At 36.1% G+C, this 22701-nt stretch overlaps 1 protein-coding gene across 4 annotated transcripts in view; it reads right to left on the reverse strand.

The window, feature by feature from the left end:
- The window catches only part of Sfxn1-3 (Sideroflexin-1-3), a 260013-nt gene that overhangs the window by 201824 nt on the left and 35488 nt on the right, over positions 1-22701 (reverse strand). For all 4 annotated transcript variants that reach the window (XM_090392487.1, XM_090392486.1, XM_090392488.1 and 1 more), the window contains exon 3: positions 856-1026. In XM_090392487.1, coding sequence (XP_090248613.1) covers positions 856-1026 — 171 coding nt within the window. The remainder of the gene's footprint in view (positions 1-855; positions 1027-22701) is intronic.

Genomic DNA, 22701 nt, shown 5'->3' on the forward strand with positions numbered 1-22701 from the left:
GTAATAAATTGGTCTTAGGATGACTGTCTCCCAAATCTCTGGTAGATTTATACAGCCATACTTGTTAAGGTTTGGAGTATGTTTTACTCCAAACATACTCCAAACCTTAACAAGTATGGCTGTATAAATCTACCAAAGATTTGGGAGACTGTCATCCGAAGACCAATTTAATATTTATTAATTTTATTTATTTTTTTTTTTCAAACTTTCTAAGACTATTATTTGGACTACTATTTCAAAACTTTGAACTTTTTTTTTTTTTTTTTTAACCTAGATGGCACCCTATTAGGACTTTAGGTCCTAATAGGGCGCCATCCCTATTAGGCCTTGTGTTGCACGCTGCACTGACTTATACTAGCCCCACTGTTACACCAGATGTGGTTGTCTTGCATTTGTAACAAACTTTGTGTTGTGTGCTCTGAAGATGCTGGATATAATACCAGTGAAATATTAGCTTTTAAGTTAATAAATAGTTATTTTCTTATCCATCTGTGTTCATATCAATACCGTTAAATCTATTACAACAAATATGCTATATAAATTCAAATGGTAACATTGAGTATAAAATAGACTGGCAGTTGTAAAACTGATTTATATTCTATTATTTCTATTTCTGAATGGTTTCAAATCCAGATACTGCTACATTGTGTGAGGACTGATGCATTTTCAGTAAAGTGTCATTCATCATAAAATGTTTTTCCTGAAGATATTCATTTGAAGAAGATATTATTTAAGAAATGTTATCTACATTTCACTTTGTTCTTTATGTGCATTACCTCAAGATAAAAACATGATAGCTAGCATTTATTAAATATACTATCACATATTAAAAATAAACATTAAATTTTTACTCACTTATAAAAAGCCAGCATGCATCCGGTGATTGTCATATTCATAGGTACCTGTGCTGACATTCTTCCTATAATAAACATCTTTTCACCTGTATCAGGATGAAAGGCAGAATCATAAACATGCTTAGCTTGCCAAAGATTGTCTTCATTAAGGTTAGAAATATTTTCTCCTTTCCTACAAAAGTAAGATAAAACTAGTTTTTACATGGTTTGGAGCTCAAAGATGGAAATTATGATCTAAAATGTTGATCTGTGAACATTTTAGATGACACTACTTTATTTATTTAGAAAATAAAGAAATCTTATGCAACCAAACTGTAATACATCTATGATTGAGCCAGCCAATGTTACTTTTAATACAAGAAAATAATTAAGTATTTGTTCTACACCGATCTAGATCCATTATCTTCATAATTTTCTGTCACAGACCTAAAGGGTATATCAGATATTATCATAGTCTAAAGGATTATTTCGTAACTAGTATCAATTATCCCATCAGCAACTTCCTTTCGAATTGGTCTATTATTTGTCAGGTCTTCAATTTGATCTGCTTTTATATCTACTACAGGTACATTTGTCATTTTTGCTTCAAACACACATTTATTGTTAATCTTTTATCTTTCATTCTGTATGAGTGACCAGATTATTGAATATTAATAATGCCAAGTTATTTTCTGATATCTTCATTTTTAATATACCATTCTTAATATACCAGTTTTACCATTGACACAGTCTGTTCTCTACCTTGTTCTTTTTCAGAACTCTCACATGTGGCCTTCAGTCTTTGATCATTTCTAATTATTTCTTTGTTTAATTTCTAATCCACTTCTGTGAAGAAAGAATATATGTGGAATTACAAGGTTAGTGATTATGAAAAACTTAGGAAACAACTGGGAGCTACAGCATGGAATGAGATGTTAAGCAGAAGGAAGATAAATGCTGCACAAGAACTAAACAAATGACATTTAACAACATTGATGTGTGAATGTATTCTAAAGGTCCAAAGACTGAATAAAGTAGGTGTCAAATGGATGAGTAAAGGGATTAAGCATGAAATTTGGAAGAAGAGGATACTGTGGAGGCAACACAAGATGAATAATTGCATGGAGTATAAAGAGTAATCAAGGAAGGTGATAAGAACAACAAAATTACAGTATGAGCAGAAATTAGCAAATCAGGAAAAGAAAAAAAAAAAAACTAGAGTTTTTCAGATATGTGACAAGTAGAAGGAAGGGTAAGATGTTAAGTTGATGATGGTAAGTTATGGTAAGATGATGTTAATGGATGAAAATGGTAGAATGGTAACTTCTGCAGAAGACCATTGAGATATTCAGCAAACAATTTATAAGGATGTTTCATTCTCATCAGGGTAAAATCATGATAAAATCAAGTGTAGAGGGTATAGGAGAGGATGGGTTAGTTGTGAGTGAGCAGGAGATATATGAGGAAATAAATAAGCGTGATGTCAATAAGGCAATAGAATGTGATGACATATCACTCGTCTTAAGGGAACTGAACAAGCATTGTCATGCCTTTTTAATAAGTATCACAACAGCACAGGTTCCAAGAGAGCGAAAAGAAGATAAAATTGTTCTGCTGCATAAAAGTGGCAATAAAGCTGTGGCTACAGATTATAGGCCAATCTGTATATCCAGAGTTGTGGTTAAAGTACTGGAGGGATTGGTAGGAACTAGGATACAAAAATGGGTTGATAACAGCAGTATTCTCTGTGGTTGTCAGCATGAGTTTGTTAGGAGGAGATCATGGTTTACCAACTTATGTACAATAACAAGCTGACAAATGGCTTGTAAAAGGAAAATGCATATATAGTGGTACACTTAGATTTTGCAAAAGTCGTTGATAGACTGCCACACAAAAAGCTGTTAAATAAACTGAAAAGACTGAGATGAATAACAGACTAGTTACTTGGACCTGTGACTGGCTGTCAGATATGTATCAGAAAGTTGTATATGGAGGTGCAGCATCTTGAAGGAGAAAAGTCCTTAGTAGTGTACCACAGGAACCCAGCCACTGGGGAGGGCAAATTAGTCTTCTCAGTGCCGGTCTCAAGCCCGGATAAATGGGGAGGGTTGGCGTCAGGAAGGGCATCCAGCCATAAAAAAAACCATGCCAAAACCAATGATGAAATGTTGGATAACAGAGAAAGGACCATGGCTAGGGCGTCCCCTGTAAGCGATGCAGTTCTGTTGCCCGAACGAAGCAGTGAAGAAAGGGTACATGGGGGGTGGAGTAGCGGTGAAAGAAATGAAGAAGGTAAAAGAATCATTGAATATGCTGTGGCCTTCGATCTGGCTATAGCTAACATGTGGTTCAAGAAGAGAGTTGGGCATCTGATAACCGATAAGAGCGGGGATAGAATGAGTCAGATTGACTATATTATGTGCCATAGGAAACATCTAAAGGAGGTGAAAAACTGTAAAGTGATTAATGGAGAAAGTGTAGTGGCACAGCACAGGTTGGTTGTGGTAGACTGTGATATAAAAGGGGAAAAGAAGAATAGACGGAAGTGGCAGATACAGAGGAGAATAAAGTGGTGGAAATTGGAAGAGGAAGGTCCAAGGAATAAGTTTAAAGAAAAGGTATTGAAAGAAATGAAGTTACCAGAGGATGTGAAAGAATGGTGGGACATTAGTCGGAATATTAGAAAAATTGGAGAAGAGGTGCTTGGTATAACATCAGGAAAGGGACCGCCTGAGGATAAGGAGGCATGGTGGTGGAATGAGGAGGTGTAGTTGGAGATCAAGGAAAAGAAAGAAGCAAAAAAAAAAAATGGGATATGACTGGAACTAGAGCCGACAAGGAGGCATATAGATTAGCGAAGAAAAATGCAAAGAGAACTATGGCAACAGCGAAAGCGAGGACAGCTGATGAGGTTTATGAAGAACTGGAGAGAAACGGTGGTGAAGCTCAGTTGTTGAGAATAGCGAAAGCCAGAGATAAGGCCTCGAAAGACATAACATCAGTCAAGCAGATAAAGAATGCCTCACGAGTAGTATTACAAGAGGAGGACAAAATCAGAGGAAGATGGAAAGAATATTTCCGTAAACTACTAAATGAGGAGAATCTGAGAGAGAGGTGTGAGGATGGAGAGGCAAACGAGAGAACGGTGCAAGACATAAGTAGAGAGGAAGTGGATTGGGTACTAAGAAAAATGAAGAATAGAAAGGCAGTGGGGGCAGACCAGATACCTGGGGAAGTGTAGAAAAGTTTGGGCAGTGAGGGCGTGGATATGTTTTGGGATCTGATGAGAAAATTGCCCAACAGGAAAAGATACCAGAAGAATGGAGGAAAAGTATTCTCATCCCAATCAACAAAGGAAGAGGAGATGTTCAAGACTGTGGCAATTATAGAGGGATCAAGCTGATGTCACACACATTGAAGATATGGGAAAGAGTAATTGAATGAAGGATATGGCAGGAAACGAAAATTGGTGAGGAGTAGTTTGGATTTATGGCAGGAAGAGGGACAATGGATGCGATATTTGCACTAAAGCGATTGATGGAGAAATACAGAGAGATGCAAGTAGATCTGCACATGGTGTTTATAGACCTGGAAAAGGCATACGACAGAGTGGCCAGGCAGGAGGTATGGAGGTGTATGAGGAAGAATGGGGTGTCGGAGAAGTACGTGAGGTTGGTGAAGGAGATGTATGAGGGAACAGAAACTCGGGTCAGGTCTAGTGTCGGCATGACAGAAGGGTTCCCCATTGTCATAGGGCTACACCAAGGGTTAGCTCTGAGCCCCTACCTCTTTGACCTGGTCATGGATGTACTAGTGGAAGATGTCAAGAAGGAGGCACCATGGAGCATGCTTTTTACCGACAACATTGTTCTATGCGAATCATCCCGAGAGAAGCATGAAAAGACCCTGGAAGAGTGGAGAAAGGCATGAGAATTAACTGGGTGAATACTGAATATATGTCAATAGGAAATGACGAGGATATGGCCATACGACTCCAGGGTGAAAGGCTAATTTCAGGGAAGAAATTCAAGTACCTTGGGTCGGTTGTCGAGAGGAATGGTGACTTGGATGAGGAAATACAGCACTGAATAACATGTGGTTGGATGAATTGGAGGAAGATGAGCGGGGTCCTGTGCGACAAGAGAGTGAGTTGTAAGAGGAAAGAAAAGCTGTATAAGATGGTGGTGAGGCTGGCGATGCTCCATGGTGCGGAGACGTGGGCTATAACCAAGGCACAGGAGAGGAAGATGGAGGTAGCGGAGATGCGGATGTTGAGATGGACGACAAAGGAGGACAGGATAAGGAATGACTACATCAGAGGGACGGTTAAGGTAGGACCAATTGGCAAGAAGATACAAGAAAGTAGGATGAGGTGGTTTGGACATATAGAGAGGAAGGGTGAGAAGTATGTTGGTAAACGAGTGGAGTATATGGAGTTGGAGGGAAGGAGGAAAAGAGGCAGGCCCAAGCTCAGATGGAGGGATAAGGTGACAGAGGATCTTAGGGAGAAAGGATGGAGTCCAAAGGACGCCCTGGGCCAAAGAACTTAGAAGAGGAAGGTTAAAGATCGGTGCGCCGACCACGTTTAACATGGGATAAGGCATAGTGAAAGAAGAAGAAGAGTGTGCCACAGGATCTATATTAGGACCAATTGTTGTTTAGTTTGTATGTTAATGACATTAGGATATTTTTAACTGGTGTTATGTAACTGTCTACAGATGATGCAAAATTGGGGAGAGCAATGCAGAGTCAAGCAGATGTTGTTTACAGGAGGACTTGAATAGATATTGCGAGTGGGCAACAGTATGTAACTGTCAGTTCGATGTTCTGAAGTGCAAGGTTTTGAAATCTGGTAAGCAACAATGGGATGCAAAGTATACACTTGGCAGAGAAACTTTAAAGAGATCTCTCCTCTCCTCTGCCTCCTTAAAGGAAGCAGAGGAGAGATCTGAAAGTGGTAGACAAGGACCTGAAATTCAGGGGCCACATTGCACAAGCTGTGAAGTCATCACATTAGATAATGGCAATGATGCAGATGACCTTGACCTGCAGAAATAAAGAGGTTATAATTCCATTAAGGCCTTGATCAGGCCTCATATTGATTATGTGCACAGATTTGGTTACTGGGTTTTTCATGATGACAAGGATATGTCAGAAAGGATCCAGAGAAGTTTCACAAAGGTGGTAAGTGGTCTTTGGAATGTGGAGTATGAAGACACTGAAAGAATGTAAACTGTAGGGCCTCGTGAATGAAGAGGGGGGGGGGATATGATTGAAACATCAGTTAGTCAAGAGGTTTTCAAGTCGACATAGAAGAAACTTTTCATAGAATGGGAGAGGGGGATAGAACGAGGCTACTACTGGAAACTGTATTAGGATGTGAGCAGAGGAGTTAGGAGAAGTTTCTTTGCATAGAGAGTGGCTGGCTGGTGAATGCATTGCCTGAGTGTGTTGTGAATGTAGACACACACACACTGAATCAGTTTAAGGCACGGTTGGATGAGCTTTGTGTATGATAGTATGTACTTTGCACGATGAGTCTGTTACCCCATGGAGGTCAAATGTTAATAATAATAACCCAGTTCTTCAATCCATATGTTAAAATTGGTCTGAACAGTATCATCTAATTTGGTCTTTTGAACTAGTAACATTCTGACCTAGAACCAACATACTCATTCCAACTACTGATCTAGAATCCTCCGTACAACTGACTCCCACCACAGCAAGTGAACTGTTGTAATATTATTATATTACAACAGTTCACTCACTATAACTAACTACCAATACACCCATAAACAGAATGCCAGAATGCTAGGTCAGCATTCTTTATGCCAGCCTGGTTGGCCGAGTGATTAGCGTATCCGCTCTCCAGCCAAAAGGCTGTGGGTTTGAAACCCGCTGTGAGCATGGATGTTTGTGATTGTCTGTGAAAATACTAGTGGTGGTGGTCGGCGGTAGATGGCACTTGTGTGGATGATGAAGGTAGTTGCGGTTCATAGTTCATCGAGGGAGAGCAGGTGCTCTCCCTCAATGAGTCATTGGACTCCCTGGAGGCATTATGTAATAATAATAACAAACTATCCACAATAATAAACCATTCCTGTGATCCCCACAAGTTTGCAACAATGAGAGTTGACTTATAATGCATTATATATCATTATACAGGGTGTCCACAAATGTTTACCCTGATTTCAACTGACTATAATATTTTAACAATGAAACTAACTGAATAAATTTTGTTGCAGGTAAACTTGGGCACTCATAAAGTTTCCATACTGGTATCTTCAGTATACTGCTTTTGCCACCAGGAACGCTACTGCTGATTTTCTTTAAAAATGGCTTCAGTACAGTACAGGAAAATGCCCGATATGTTCTGTGGCTAATAGAAACAAAATCTCCAGTTACACTGCAGCGAATGTTTAGGGCACAGTATGGAAAGACCCCACCTGATGTCAAGTTCATTAAGTCATGGAGGACAAAGTTTTTAGAAACAAGTTCAGTTCATAAGGATACAAGCAGTGGCAGACTATCAGTTTCTGAGGGGACAGTTGAGGCAGTTCAAATAGCCTTCAGCCGGTCACCACAGAAGTCAATCAGAAGAGTTTCACCAGAACTTCAAATGCCAAGGAATACAGTCCACAAAGTGGTACACAAATGTTTGAAATTGTTTGTGCACAAAGTCCAAATTGTCCAGGAGATAAAGCCAGATGATCGTCCAAAGTATGAAGAATTTGCTAACCTCATTTTGAACCACATTGATAAGGATAATGATTTTTTGCAGTGTGTTTGTTTCTCTGATGAGGCAACATTTCACGTGAGTGGAGTAGTCAACAGACACAATGTAAGGATCTGGGAATCTGAAAACCCACATGCCATAAGAGAACACATTCGAGCTAGTCCAAATCTCAATGTGTGGTGTGGACTAATGCATGATCGAGTGATTGGCCCTTTCTTCTTTCTTGAAAAAGAAATTAATGGAAATGTGTACTTAGACATGCTCAATAATTATGCCATTCTCCAGCTACAGGAAATGCAACCAAATGTTATCTTTCAACAGGACGGAGCCCCCCCCCCCCCCTCCCTCATTGGTCTCGTCACTTTTTTTTCTATATGTTATGCATTGAAGTCTAACTTTGTGTTCCATTTCAAGTATCCACTGAAGAGTTATAATATATTATAATCAGGGCAAACATTTGTGGACTCAAATTTGGGATCACAACATTTGGTATCACAAGTTTGCAATAGATAAACATAATAAGAAATTATTACTGAACTAAATTTACTTTGATACAGATATAAAATAAGTCAAACATTATTAAAACAAGTTTAGCTTGTTTTGCATTGAAAAACAAGCTAAAATACTTTTTATTTTTTTTTTAGACATGACAATCATGGTATCCTTATCTTCTTGATATTGTTGATGTTTATTCACTCTGCTGACTTACTGCTGAACATCTCTGCATTCCAACAAATAGGCTGAGATCTGAACACAAACATCCATGCCCTCACTGTTACATAGATGTTTATATAACCTATTCAGGTAGCAGACACCAAGAGTGATACTGCCACCCACTGTGCCATGGATATTTATATAAGTTACTTAGGTGACAAACACCACCTACAACCTGAAGCAGCTCGAAAAGTACTATGTTTTGTTTCTAGAGCTGAGAGCTTAGCGAATAGAGTAAGGGTTACATCTAACCTTTAGCCCATTCACAGTGCTAAGGTACTATAGGTTTACAACCATTTATGGGTAGGATTCATATTAAAAAACTGAGCACAGGATTAAGATATTTTAACATCAGGTTTAACATAACTTGCTGAAAGAATGCCTGCTTTTTTAATATGTCAATACCATACACAAGAGGATGTAGACTTATAACATATTAGTGCCATTTTAACATTTTTATAATCTAAATGTGGTCTACACAAATTATAATTAACAGTGGAGATAGTTGGGTCAATATGAATTAAGGCTAAAGGAACTAAGGCTATAACACCAACACAGTTAATTATGTTCTCTGAATGAGATGTCTGTTTTTTTTATTATTATTATTACATAACACCTCCAGGGAGTCCAAAGACTCATCGAGGGAGAGCACCTACTCTACAACTCTCCGTCTCCACCAACTACCTTCATCATCTGCACCAACGCCATCTACTGTCGAGCACCAGTAGATAAAAAGTTTCATAAGATAAAAACAAGATAAAAAGTTTCCAGGAGAGAAAATCTTGCTGCCCAAGTATGGAACTGGATAAATAACCTTCAGATGAAACTCCTTATAAAGATTCCCACACATCTTTAAGATAGGATTTGAAAAACCCATGCAGATATATGGGACCTTGCTTTACTATTTAACATCAAAACTATTGATTTACAACTTAAGATAGATATATATTGTTCTGTATAAGGTTTCACTTATTCCATATGCTGTTAACATTTTTAATGGTCTTTTCAGGATAAACAAACCTTAAATTAAGATCAAATTAAACTTACCAAGAAATTATATTTTTGTTTAATCCTTTATCCAAGGGTAAGCAACGTGTGTGAAGTATCTGCAAGACTAGGCTATATTTATTTAGAGGCTTGCATTAATATCTTCTCAGATGTGCATAATACTTTGCATTATGGGAAGGCTACTGGTATTGATCTTTATTGAAGTGTGATGAAGTAAGCAGGTACCTCTCAAAAAACTCTGAGTGATCTACGAAAGATCACTCTAAATCTCACTGAGTAGTTACCCAAAAGGAGATTACTGCTCTAAACTCAGCAATGGAAGGCAAAAGCCTGCCACTGAGCAGAACCACTCACTTTCTGAAATCGAACCCACAGACAATTATTAAATCAGTGGGAGCCAGACCCAGAAGAGATACCAATGCTGAATTATACAGAACTCATATTTCCCATATACAAGTAGTAAAAAAGGTATATCATCTTATTATTAAAATTCTCTGAATCAGAAAATTTTTTCACTTGGTCAAATATTAAATTAAAGAAACCAAGAAATCATATTCTTGTTTGATCCTTTATCCAAGTGTAGGTAAACATAGTTTGCTTGTGAAGTATCTTCACAATTGGGCTACTTGTGTATAGAGACGCTGATAACCTTTATATCAATTGCCTTAGTATTCCATAATTCAAAGCACAATTCCTTTCATACTTGCATAATGGTATGCATTATGGGAGGATCACTACACCTTTTTACTGCTTGTATATAGGAAATACATTAATTCCGATATATTTTGACAGCCTGGTTGGCCGAGTGGTTAGTGTATTCTCTCTGCAAGCAAAAGGCTGTGGGTTCGAATTCAGCCGTGGGCATGGATGTTTGTTTGTGAAAATATTAGTGGTGGTCAGCGGTAGATGGCATTGGTGTAGATGATGAAGGCAGCTGCGGCTGGTGGAGACTGAGAGATGTAGAGTAGGTACCCTCCTTCGATGAGTCTTTGGACTCCCTGGAGGTGTTATGTAATAATAATAATAATTTTCAACTCTCAACATTGGTATCTCTTCTGGGTATGACTTCCACTAATGAGACCTCAATAAAGGTAAAAATTGATCTGGGTAACCTTCCCATAATACACAACATTATGCACATGCAATAAAGCACAGTGTGCTTTGCATCATGGGATACTAAGGTAACTGATGTGAAGTCTTCGACCTTTATATACAAGTAACCTAGTCATGAAGTTACTTCATGGGCAACTTTGCTTACACTTGGTTAAAGCATTAAACAAGAATATAATTTCTTGGTAAGTTAAATTTATAACCAAGCGAACAACATTAAATAAAGATCTTTGTTATATGTCCATGATTTCATAATATCATAAGGTAAAAGCTAATGACTTGAACCCGGCTTTTTTTTTTCACAACATTTGTTTTAATTGAATTTTCCTGTTCTCTTTTCAAAGCTTGCATAGATCGTGCCTGAGAGAGCTGCCAGTAACAAAATTTTCTTATAATTACTGAACAGATGCATTTAATTTCTCCCTAATTGTTTTTAATAGAATGGTAGAATGAAAACTCTATTCTAATCATATGAATGGTCTTTTAGATCAGGTTTTCTGAATATGGATATGGCTAATATATTTATATTTGAGCAATCAAGTTGGTTATCATCTATGATGGCTGTCCTACCACATTTCAAGTTCCTAATGGCTTTTTCTATCTCCAATATTGAAAACATAAGAATAAATATACTCAAATTTTCTACTACTGTTTTATTTTTTAATTTAATAATTTATCAGCTTTAATTTTTTCTGTACTCCTTCCTCGATATTTAATCTTTTTATTCATATGTATGTAATCTCTAAGTACATTTCACTGCTTTAATAATATTTATCTTCTATGTTCCCCCCAGCCTTCCAATAAATTTTGTCTAGCTACTTTTAATAAAAAATAACTTGTCTATGGTTGATTGCTTACCAAGAAAACAAGAATTATGTTCTCTTAAAATAAAGAGTCAAAAGGCTCCAGTTTGGCAATGCAAAAATTATAAAAATCAAGTGGATATTAACTCCAGCATTATTTCAAAGCCGAATACAGAAACTATAAAAGTTTTGTATGAAATTTGACCAGAGAGCTTATGGAAATACACTTACTGGCATTTACGAGTTGCCCTAGCCAAACCTTATAGGAGACATGATCGCTATGCCCAAGTGTCCATATATTCGCTTCCTATTGGTCCATTTTGATAAGGTTTCACTGGTCTGACAGCTGTTTCAAACTGATTGTTTTTTGTCAGAGACCAGACAGAAACCTTAAGAGGGCAAAAACCCGCTTTCAATACTTGAAAGTGGGTTTCTGCCAATTTTATAAACTTGGTAAATTACTTGGTAACCCTAATATACAGCTTCGACATTGTCTCCTAACAAGCCTCATAAGGAAACAATAGACTTGCTAACTCAGAAATTCCCATCTGAGTGTGTTGAATTATTCAAATTTGTTATTACATCTTACTTGTTCAGGACACAGGAGTATTATGGATCATTTAGTTTTTGGCAAATTTTGAGCAATTGATGATCATTTAGCTTTTTAGATAAAGTCAAATATGTTGAAAAGAAAAGTGCATAAGAAACTTTAAAAAAATAATCAGTCAATAAAGAAAAAAAGTTTGGGGAAGAACCATACCATGGAGACTCAGGGGCAGACTGAAGAAAACACTGATTTGACCATTAATTGTTTTCTGTTGAACTTTTTGAATGTTGCCTTACCTAATTATACCAGAATCCTAAGGATAGACCAACTTCTATCTGAAATTTAAATTTCATATTTTCAATAAACTTTGTTTTTCCTGTCTATACTTAATTTTATTTTGGAATCAGTATACAAATGGTATGGATAATACACAATAAGATGGTATCCTATAATCAGATATCACAAAGGCTGGGATTATCACCTGATCAGTGGCAGTTCGTGGCTTGAAATTGTGGGGGTGCTGCAACTTTTGAAATATACATACACGCTGTTAAACATGTTTGGATAAAATATCAAAATTATGGTAAAAATTTTTTTAAAAAAATTAATCTTGAAAAAATATTGTTTATTACTGATAAAATTATAGTTTGGTATAATTCAAAATTACTTAAAAATAAAATCAATTATCATAACCACAATAATGTTCTAAAATAAAAACTATAACAAATGTTATGTCTAATTGCAATGTTCAAATATTTAAAGAGACTGATTAAACACGATAAGCACTATGAACACTCTACTACTGACACAAACTGCATATAAACAACAGTGGAATTGCGTGACAGACAGTGTCGCATTATGCTAATACTCGCATCTCACTATGACGTGCATATGATTGCATGCGTAGCGATGTGGTAAACACAGTGCTGCTAGCGTCCTTTGTTCTTCGCTTTCCTAAGTGCTACAAGGTGAATTTTTATTATTTTTTATACAAAATAAGAGAATTGTACAGGATTGTTGATGATAAAATTAAATATTACAAGCAAATATATAAATAAATACAGGGTGTTCGGGATAAATTTGACATATTTATAATTAATTATATTTTTCCGTAAGTTACATGTATTAACACACACTTCTCTTCATTTAAAAGTTTGGACCCTTCTTCATTCATATACAAGATGTCAGAAAGGATGGATAGCTGGAACCCACCTGAATCATGGAAGAGAATAACTTGTATCATGATGATTCGTGCCCGCCATCAAAATAAGGATATTACGACTGCTGCCAAATGCTCCCTGAATACAGTAAAAACAATCAGGCATGAACTAGAGACTTGCAATGGTGACTACGAGGATGTAGCAAGAAGAAAGATCCCTAGCAGACGATCTGATTGCGTTCGTACAGCAGAATTCCTCGCAAATCTGCAGGAACAGGTGTTGAAGAACCCTGGCATTGGAATTCGGGCTTTGTTCGTGGAGTTGCTAACTGTAGTCAAGCCCTGGATAACAAGGGTAGCCAATGGTAGGCCGTATGTATGGCAGCAGGATTCGGCCCCTTGCCACACCTCTGGGAAAAGTCAAAAATGGTTGTCTGAAAATTTCTACGACTTCACCAGTCCAAATGTTTGGCCTCCAAACTCCCCAGACCTTAACCCCATGGATTATTTTGTATGGGGCGCAGTTGAAAAAGACACCAATCGCACTTCCAGTAATACAAAAGCCCAGTTAATGGATAAAATTAAAACAGTTTTTGCGGCCCTTCCCAGGGAGACTGTAGTATCAGCTTGTTCGAGGTTCCGAAGCAGAATTGAAGCTGTGATCGATGCTAATGGTGGTTATTTTGAGTAAATCTTGTTGATAGTATTGTAATTAACTCTGCCTGTAATGTTTTTTTGTCAATTCATTAAATTTAATAGATACAAAGAAGATTTTCTTTTTCCTTACAAAACTGTCAAATTTATCCCGAACACCCTGTATATATATATATATATATATATATACACACTGCAAGGTTTATCCCAAACTACAAGATCTTCCATAATCAATGCATTAAACACTGATCTCCTTGCAATAATTAAGCACTGTAAGGACAACCTTAACAACTTCAATGCCACCAAAACACACTCCTGTCTTATTTCATGAAAGAAACGTCACAATTAACCTTCCTGCACCTTTGATAATACTGAGATCAACTCAAGGTCAGATATCTTATGGCATGAACACATCACGTCCATGGCCTCCTCTAAATTAAAAAAAAAAAAAATAGGTGTCCTTTTTTGGCTATTATGTCTAATCTAAACAACCTAACACTACATAATTCACAAATCCACCCTACCTTAGAATACTATTCTCGCATTTTTCCTAAGGATCACAACCATCAGTTGTTCAACAGGTTATTTCTATTTCATTGACTATTCAACATATACCACTGATGCATTGTACGTTTTGCAACATCTCACGTGTTGTTGGGTTGATTGGAAAAAACATGCATACATTGCTGAATCAATGTTTTCATAAAAATTTTTACTCAATTTTTAAGGTTGTTTTTGTTTAAAATTCACTTTCACTCCAGTAAAATTCATATATTTGAGTCTACAGTTCACATTTAAGAGCTTTGACTGATTATTTTCTAAACTTTATATTTTAATTTTCAATAAGATGTTTAAGATATTTTCTACTTTGATGGGGTTTTTTTTTTTTTTTTCCAAATCTGTGTATTCTTGTATTCTGGATCAATCAGAAGGCAGTGCTCTGTTAACAATAACAAACCAATAACACTTTTTTTTATATTAAAGATGCCAAGAAATTGGATGTGTATAATGCTATACATTATATACATCCAATTACGGGAAGGACCACTACCCTGACTGTTTTTGACCTTTATTAAGGTCTCATCAGTGGGAGACCCAGAAGAGATACCAAGATTGAAGTAATGCAGAATTCGTATATTTTCCATATACGATAAGGTGCAAAAAAAAAAAAGTACTGAACATCGAAACCCCATTCAGCACACGCACTATGATGTGCATGCAGTTCAACAGTAATAGAACTGCATGCTAAATGTAATGATGTAGACGGCATGTGCCATCTACATCATTACATTTAGCAAGTGTTACATTCTATGAAATGTAGTCATACAGCAGTATAATTGGGATATTGAGGTGATCACTACCGAGAATCCTCAAGGAGCTGGGTGACTTTTGATACTGTTTAGTTCTGAATGAAACTAAAATTGGATTAATTTACGTTTCCTTCAGACTTAACATGGGGTTACATTTTGAATCAATTATTGATATATCAGAATATACTAAACTCTTGTAAATTACTAAAATATTACTAAACTGAGAATCTTTCATTTATTTTATAATGTAAAGTATTATGAATTGCTAAATTGCTTAAATCTTACTGCTTAAGTGTAAGTACTTATAAATTGCTGGGAGAAAGAGGTAATCCAATTAAATAAAAGGTGGCCGGAATCGAAAACTCATGCAACAAAGAGTACAGGTGCACCCTTTTCTTAAGCAAGTAGCCCCCCCCCCCCCCCCCGTTCATGCATTCTGAGAATCACACTAAGGACTCCGTGTATGGCGCTCAACACTGGGTGATGTGAAGTGACGCTGAACAATGGGAGGAGAAATTGATGACATAGTGTTAACGTGTGGCATGCAATTTAAAAAGTCGTGCAGCAGCAGAAAAGTTCTTCTTACTCTTAGGCTTTGTGCTCTCTTACGCTCCCGGTCTCGAGCGGTCTTGCTGTGGTGTGTGGAGCCTCCTCATGGCATCCCCTCGTTCCCAGCAGATTTGAGATAATGACTGAGGAACTTTGCCGTGGATTTCCCAAAAATTTACCAATTGGCGACCAGCCCAGCAGAAGATATTCACTGACGTTTACAGAAATTTCGTTACGATGTTGAGCCAGTTCACCAAAGAATAACGTCTACTTATTTTCGGAGGCAGAAGTATGTGCAGATCGAACCCTAGAAGAATGCCTCAGAAAAGGCAGAAGGAACGTGGAGTCGAAAGTATTTGTCCTGACGAAATATGTGAGGTGGCCAAATAGTTTCCCCAGCAATTGGTAACGTACAGTCTAGTTTTTTTATGTAAATGTGTACTAAAAGGATATCTGTAAATTTTAAGAAGGACTCTAGAGATTGTTTCTTTTAATGATAGAGTATATTATGAGTATTTTGTGAAAGAAATTGTACGAGAGCACGTGGAGCCTAGGAATTGTGTCTTTTAACACATTCATTGCCAAGCTGAAAATTGGAATTTCGTGTGGTGGCCAAATTTAGAAACTTGATAGCGACGTCCACGCAATAACGCGTGATCGGCCGTTTGGTGAGAATTCGCATCATGCGATATCGCATGATTGGCAATGAATGTGTTAATGATTGAATAAGTTATGAGAATTTTGTGAGAGAAATTGTATGAGCACGTGGAGCTACATTAGTAATTTGGTTAACAAATGTCTTTAATATTGATGGATGTGTGATCTTTCAAATATAAGTCGTAAATCATAAATGAAGTTCTTTGTCATACATGCTAAGATAGATATAGAGAATCTGTGAAATTAGTGCTCATTCATTAGCAATTGCAGATTACTTAATCAGAGTGTATTCATAATGTGTAATATGTATCAATTGAATTAAATGTTTTGTTCTTTTTGTTTAACTGATGACTTGCCTGATTTTCTTCTCTGTTGCACTTGCTCATAAAATACGGACCACAGCGGGAGATTAATTTATAGTGAAGCTACGACTGCAAACGTAACCTATAGTAATATAAGATTGTAAGCTAAAGTGTTTCTGGTTCCTTGATTCTACATTCTTTGTTAATCTAGGATTCGGAGTGGCGCAGTAAAAAAATAATAAATTTTCCCTGAATCTGAAAAAGGAATTAGAACCAGTGTAGAGACGAGGGAGTTGGCATTGACCATTAATATTGCCTTTGTCCCCCAAACCATTCTTTCTTATATGTAAAGATCCGCCAAGAGAAATATAGAAGTTAAGAGAATAAAGTCTTACTAGAGAAGAATTTTACTAAGGGCACAGATACAAGTGCAATATAAGTGTAATTAAGATTTAAAGAGAGCAATACGTAAGATAAATAAAGGAAGAAAAAAATATTACAATACGTCATTCGGGTGGGTCAGTGTTCAACAGCAATGGATTACACTGCACGATAGGAACACTGTGCAATGCGCTGGCCAAAAGTTCTGTCTTTCCTCCATAATGTATGGTTCTTGAACGAAGCACATTTCAGTCTAAGTGGTCATGTATACAGACAAACCTACAGGTTTCTTGAGACCTGAATTTGGCCAAGAGAAACCTCTTCACAGCAAGAAGGTCACTGCATGTTGTTTGATTTCTGGCATAATTGGGCCCTACTTCATTGAAGAGGGTGGTGTAAAAATAATCAATATCCCAATATCTCTTGAACTGCAAACAGTATATCGAGAATGTGTTAGTTCTGTTCATCCAGGATTTGAATAGGATGTGTCGCGCAAAAAGCATTCTATTTCGTGCACAGGTATTCCAACATGACAGAGCAATCTGACACATACATCACATGATTCTAGAACCTATTTATCAGAACACTGGGGGGGACTCATTTCGGGGTTCACAGAATTCCCATACCATTCACATCAAGTGATGCGATTCTCCTGATATCACATCAATTTATGCTTTCATTTGGGGTATGTTGAAGAAATGGTTATTCCACCTTTGAAAGTAGGTCATGGCAGAATACCCATTCCTATCAGCACTAAGGGATAAAATTACATGATATGTCTAGCAGATGTCCCAACCCTTGTACTCCAAAATAAACAGAGAACCTTCACATGTCCTACAAAACCTGTCTTGAAAGATAAGGTGCCCATTTCAAGCATATAATCTACTATTGTTAATGCTTTATTCAACCAAGATTCCACTAACAGTTGAGGATGTACATATCATGTGTAAACATATATTTTTTTGTTAATAAATCCATTTGCTCCATAACATATATCATTGTAGTTATTGGGTACTTTTTTTATGCCATTCTGTATAAGCAGTCAAATACTTATATATGGAAAATATATGACTTCTGCATTACTTCAGCCTTGGTATCTCTTTGGGGTCTGACTCTAACTGATGAGACCTCAATAAAGGTTAAAGGTTCTGGGTAGTGGTCCTTCCCATAATTATTATTTCTTAACACCTCCAGGGAGTCCATAGACTCATTGAGGGAGGGCACCTGCTCTACAACTCTGTCTCCACCAACTAACCACAACTACACCAATGCCATCTACCACCACTGACATTTCCATAGAAAATCACAAACATCCATGCCCACGGTGGGATTCGAACCCGCAGCCTTTTGGCTGGAGAGCTAACCACTTGGTCAGCCAGGCTGGCATAATGTGTAACATTATACACATCCAAAAGAGGTGTGTGCTTTGCATTATGAGATATTAAGGCAAATGATGTGAAGTCATCATTAGTGTCTATATACAAGTAGGCCCAGTTGTCAAGATACTTTGATCAAATAATTGTTTGCTTACACTTGGATAAAGATTAAACCAAGAATATAATTTCTTGGCATCTTTAATTTATAGTACAGGGTGTTTCAAAAAGAATGTCCCAATTTGAAAATTGTAATTGTGGTGAGTGAAACTTTAGGCCTTACTTCATACTTGGTAATTTATTTTGTAACTACCACATTTTCATTATTAAATATAATTATTTGAAATCTGGTCATTCTGTTTGAAACACCCTATATAACCAAGTGAAAAAAACTTTCAATATCACTTTTCTTGTTTTTCCATATATTTTTGAACATGTTTTTATGAACATGCATTTATTTTTATACTAAAACATATTATAAATACTGACTAGTCTATGTCCTGAACAGACCTAATAAATATTTACCATCTACATTATCTCTTCTCCAAATTTTCCCAAAACATTTCTATATGACAGGAATTCTTTCCTGTAACTTCATTTCAATCAAAACTAATGACATACAAATTTTGGGGTCATCTTTGAGCTTATCATTAAAAAAAAAAAAAAAACTTCTAAATATCCACAATGTACTCCTATTTTTGTACATGTGACAAACCAAAGAATTACTTTTTTTTTTAGTAATTCAATGTAAAAAAATACACTTGAATATTATTTTGTGCTTTACTTGGACAAATGCAGCACACAACTGTTTAAAAACTAAGGAGATCTGACATCTATTTTCATACTTTGCTAATATGATTTGCTAACTATATAGCACAACTGGCCTGTCTCCAAAAGAAACATTTTTTTGCCTCAATCTAGTTCCTTAGCTACCAACCAAGCAAGAATAATACTTTTTTCCCCCCTATGCTGTGCTTTTATTTGCAGAATAAACCACTTCTTTCCCTCCTCTTAATAATCAATGGCATATTCTCACATAGTACATTTCCTCTTACATGTCAGATTCAAAATAGGGCATGCTGGTACAAACCAAAAAGCACACTGAGCGAGGTCTTCTTAGACAAAAAAAAGCTGAAATTAAAACTAATTAAATTAAAATATAATAGATAAATTCATTTAATACAATTGAGGATAACAATTTCCCAAACTTTTGGAAATTGTTAGACAGTCATTCCGATTAAGATTAGGTTTATGAAGTAAGGCATCAGCACTTTCTTTATTGAGGGATTACAATTTAAGCATGTGCATTAATGTTTTTTTGAATTCAATTCCTATTGTTGTTTGATCAATGTACTGATGATGTCTTATGAGACATAAGATGAAATATTTACCTAATAAAAAAAAGTTATTTACTGTGGCATACATGATATTCTATAATATATTTCACATTTAATATGAAATATTAAATTTATTTAAATATATTGCAGATATTCCAGTTTGAAAATAACAAACTATCAACAGTCTTTTACAAGGTAGAATACAAACAATTGATCATTCAAAATTAGAATGAGCCACATGATGTTACATCGCTAATCACGATATCATTTCACTGAAGAAATGTAAACGTAAAAGTGCAGAAATAAATTACATGTATAAGTTCACAATGTCATACAAAAAACTTAATTTATAAAATCATATTAAAGATATCATTAGATAGATATCATAAATATGTTATTTGGATTAAACTTTCCCATATTTTTGACAATGATATGCAATCATTTCGGTTCAAGTCAGGGCATTGAAGTAAGGCCTCAGCATTCTCTTTGAATAGGTGTTCAAATTTATATGTCAATCCAGACTTATCAGATTGCTGCAAAATGGACCCACAACTTTCATTCTGGGTTAGATATATAGATGACATTTTTGCAGTGTGGCCTCATAACAGAGATTCCTTGCCTTCTTTTTTAACCAAAATCAATACTTTACACCTTCGTATCAAGTTCACCATGGAAATTGAAAAAGATAACAAATTATCCTTTTTAGAGATCGTTCTCTTCCGCTCACCATCAGGTAATTTAACGTCTGTTTACAGATGTTAAACGTTTACTTTTACTGGACATTACGTTCTCAAACAATCTGCTCATCATCCCTCTCAAAAGACAGGAATCATTATATGTTTAATTCGATAAGCTAGAACTAATTGTTGAACTCCCTAATAGTTACAGAAAGAACTTTCTACTATCAAAGATTGCATGAAATTAAATGGTTTCTACAAAAAGACCACACAACATAGAATCTATATGTCAAGTTCCAATCCCATATATCTCTGGAATTTCAGAACCAATTTCAAGAATTCTGAAGAAATATGATCTAACAGCTACTTATATTCCTATCAATAAAATATCCACCTATTTCCCATCATCTAAAGATAAACGCTCAACTATATCTCTTCCTGGTGTATACCAAGTTTCATGTGACTATCATCTTTCTTACTTTGGACAAACCGGAAGCTCTATAGAAAAAAGAATACAAGAACATCAATCTTATATTCTTCACGACAAATCCGATAATTCTGGATTGGCGCAACACGGAATAAAGACAAACCACAACATTCTCTGGTCTAAAACTAGTCTTCTACACAAATGCTGACAAAAATTTGAATGCCTATTCAAAGAGAGTGCTCAGGCCTTATTTCAACACCCTAACTTGAACCAGAATGACTGCATATCCTTGTCAAAAATATGGGAAAGTTTAATCTGAATAACACAATTTTTTTTTTTAAATGCTTTCTAGATACAACATCTGTCTAATGATATCTTTAATATGATTTTATAAATTAAGTTTGTTGTATGACATTGTGAACTTACATGTAATTTATTTCTGTACTCTTATGTTTACATTTCTTCAGTGAAATGATATCGTGATTAGCGATGTAACATCAGGTGGCTCTTTCTAATTTTGAATGATCAATTGTTTGTATCTTTGTAAAAGACTGTTTCCTGTGAAGCCATTGATGATAGTTTGTTATTTTCAAACTGATATATCTGGCAATATATTAAATATAATCTTCTTGCGCTAATGTGTTGATATTTCTTTATTTCATGTCACAAGTTTCTCTGAAAAGCAGTGATATTCTATAGTTATCGATACTCCACAGGTTTCACTATATAAGAAAGAAAAAAAGAAGTTATTTGCTTCCCTCTCATTCAAATATTAGTAATTTCACTGTCATTTCATTTATATATTTGAAAGTATATATATATTAAGAGCCTCCGTAGTGCAATTGGAAGAACAACGGTACATTGCACCCTTCAATTGGAATTGGCCTAAGTTCGATTCTCGTCGCAATGGGAGGAATCTAGATCTGGACGAATTTCAATCGAAGGTGAGTTAGCCGATCTCATACGGGGGTAGCAGGGTTTTTTCTCCCAGAAACTCGGGTTTTTCATCCCGCATACAGACAAATCAGCCCTTCAGAACACATGTAATTTACAGACATAGAATACCAGTTGTGGTGGCGGTGGAGGTGGGTGGTAGATGTCGTTGATGGAGATGATTCGTAGTAGAGGTTCGATGTAGTGTTGAGACAGTCGTAGGTGTGTCCTCCCACGATGAGTCTTCGGACTCCTTGGAGGTGTCAGGAATAATAATAATATATATATATACACCACTATTTTTTTTTTCTCTTATGCATGAAAACATTCCTCATATCTGGAATTTGCATCATAGCTCAGGCTTTTGGTTCTCAACATAAATTTAGTGGATGCACTGTCAATGTAGCAATCAAGTGCATAAAAAGTCAACTGATTTCATTTCAGACCTAATTAAACCTTGTGAGGAAAAAATATACGAAAAATTCTGAAGTATTTCATCAAAAATAATACTTTTTATAATAAGCCAAAAGGCTATTTTACCAGCGACATAAGTGAAGTTTAAAGGAAGATGGTAAATCCCGTTTTATTTTATAGCCGGGTATGAAACTTGGATCGAAATCTATCGAATCCATAGAGTTTCATGCCGAAAAAACTATCGGCGAGCCCAAGTGTAGTACAACACCAGGGCAACTCCAAGCAAAGGTGGAACAAGCTCCATCACTAACCTTAATATTCTCTCATAATGTAAAACACAGCTCCTAAGAGATGTATATATACTGTTTTACATTATGAGAAGAGGTCACTACCCAGACCGGTTTCAACCTTTTTTTGAGGTCTCATCAGTGAGTAGGTAGACCTGGAATAAAACTCCTCTATTGTTATTACTACTATAATAAGCCAAAAGGCTATTTTACCGGCGACATAAGTTAAGTTTTACATTATGAAAGAATATTAAGGTTAGTGACAGAGCTTGCTCCACCTTTGCTTGGAGTTGCCCTGGTGTTGTACTACCCAAGTGATCACTTACACTTGCGCTCGCCAATATTTTTTCGGCATGAAACTCTATGGATTCAATGGATTTCAATCCGAGTTTCGTACCCGGCTATAAAATAAAACGGGATTTACTATCTCCCTTTAAACTTAACTTATGTCACCAGTAAAATAGCCTTTTGGCTTATTATAGTAGTAATA

This window comes from Typopeltis vanoorti, chromosome 5, assembly GCF_054136105.1.
Source record: "Typopeltis vanoorti isolate ZY-2024b chromosome 5, IOZ_Tvanoo_1.0, whole genome shotgun sequence".
Classification (NCBI taxonomy): Eukaryota; Metazoa; Arthropoda; class Arachnida; order Uropygi; family Thelyphonidae; genus Typopeltis; species Typopeltis vanoorti.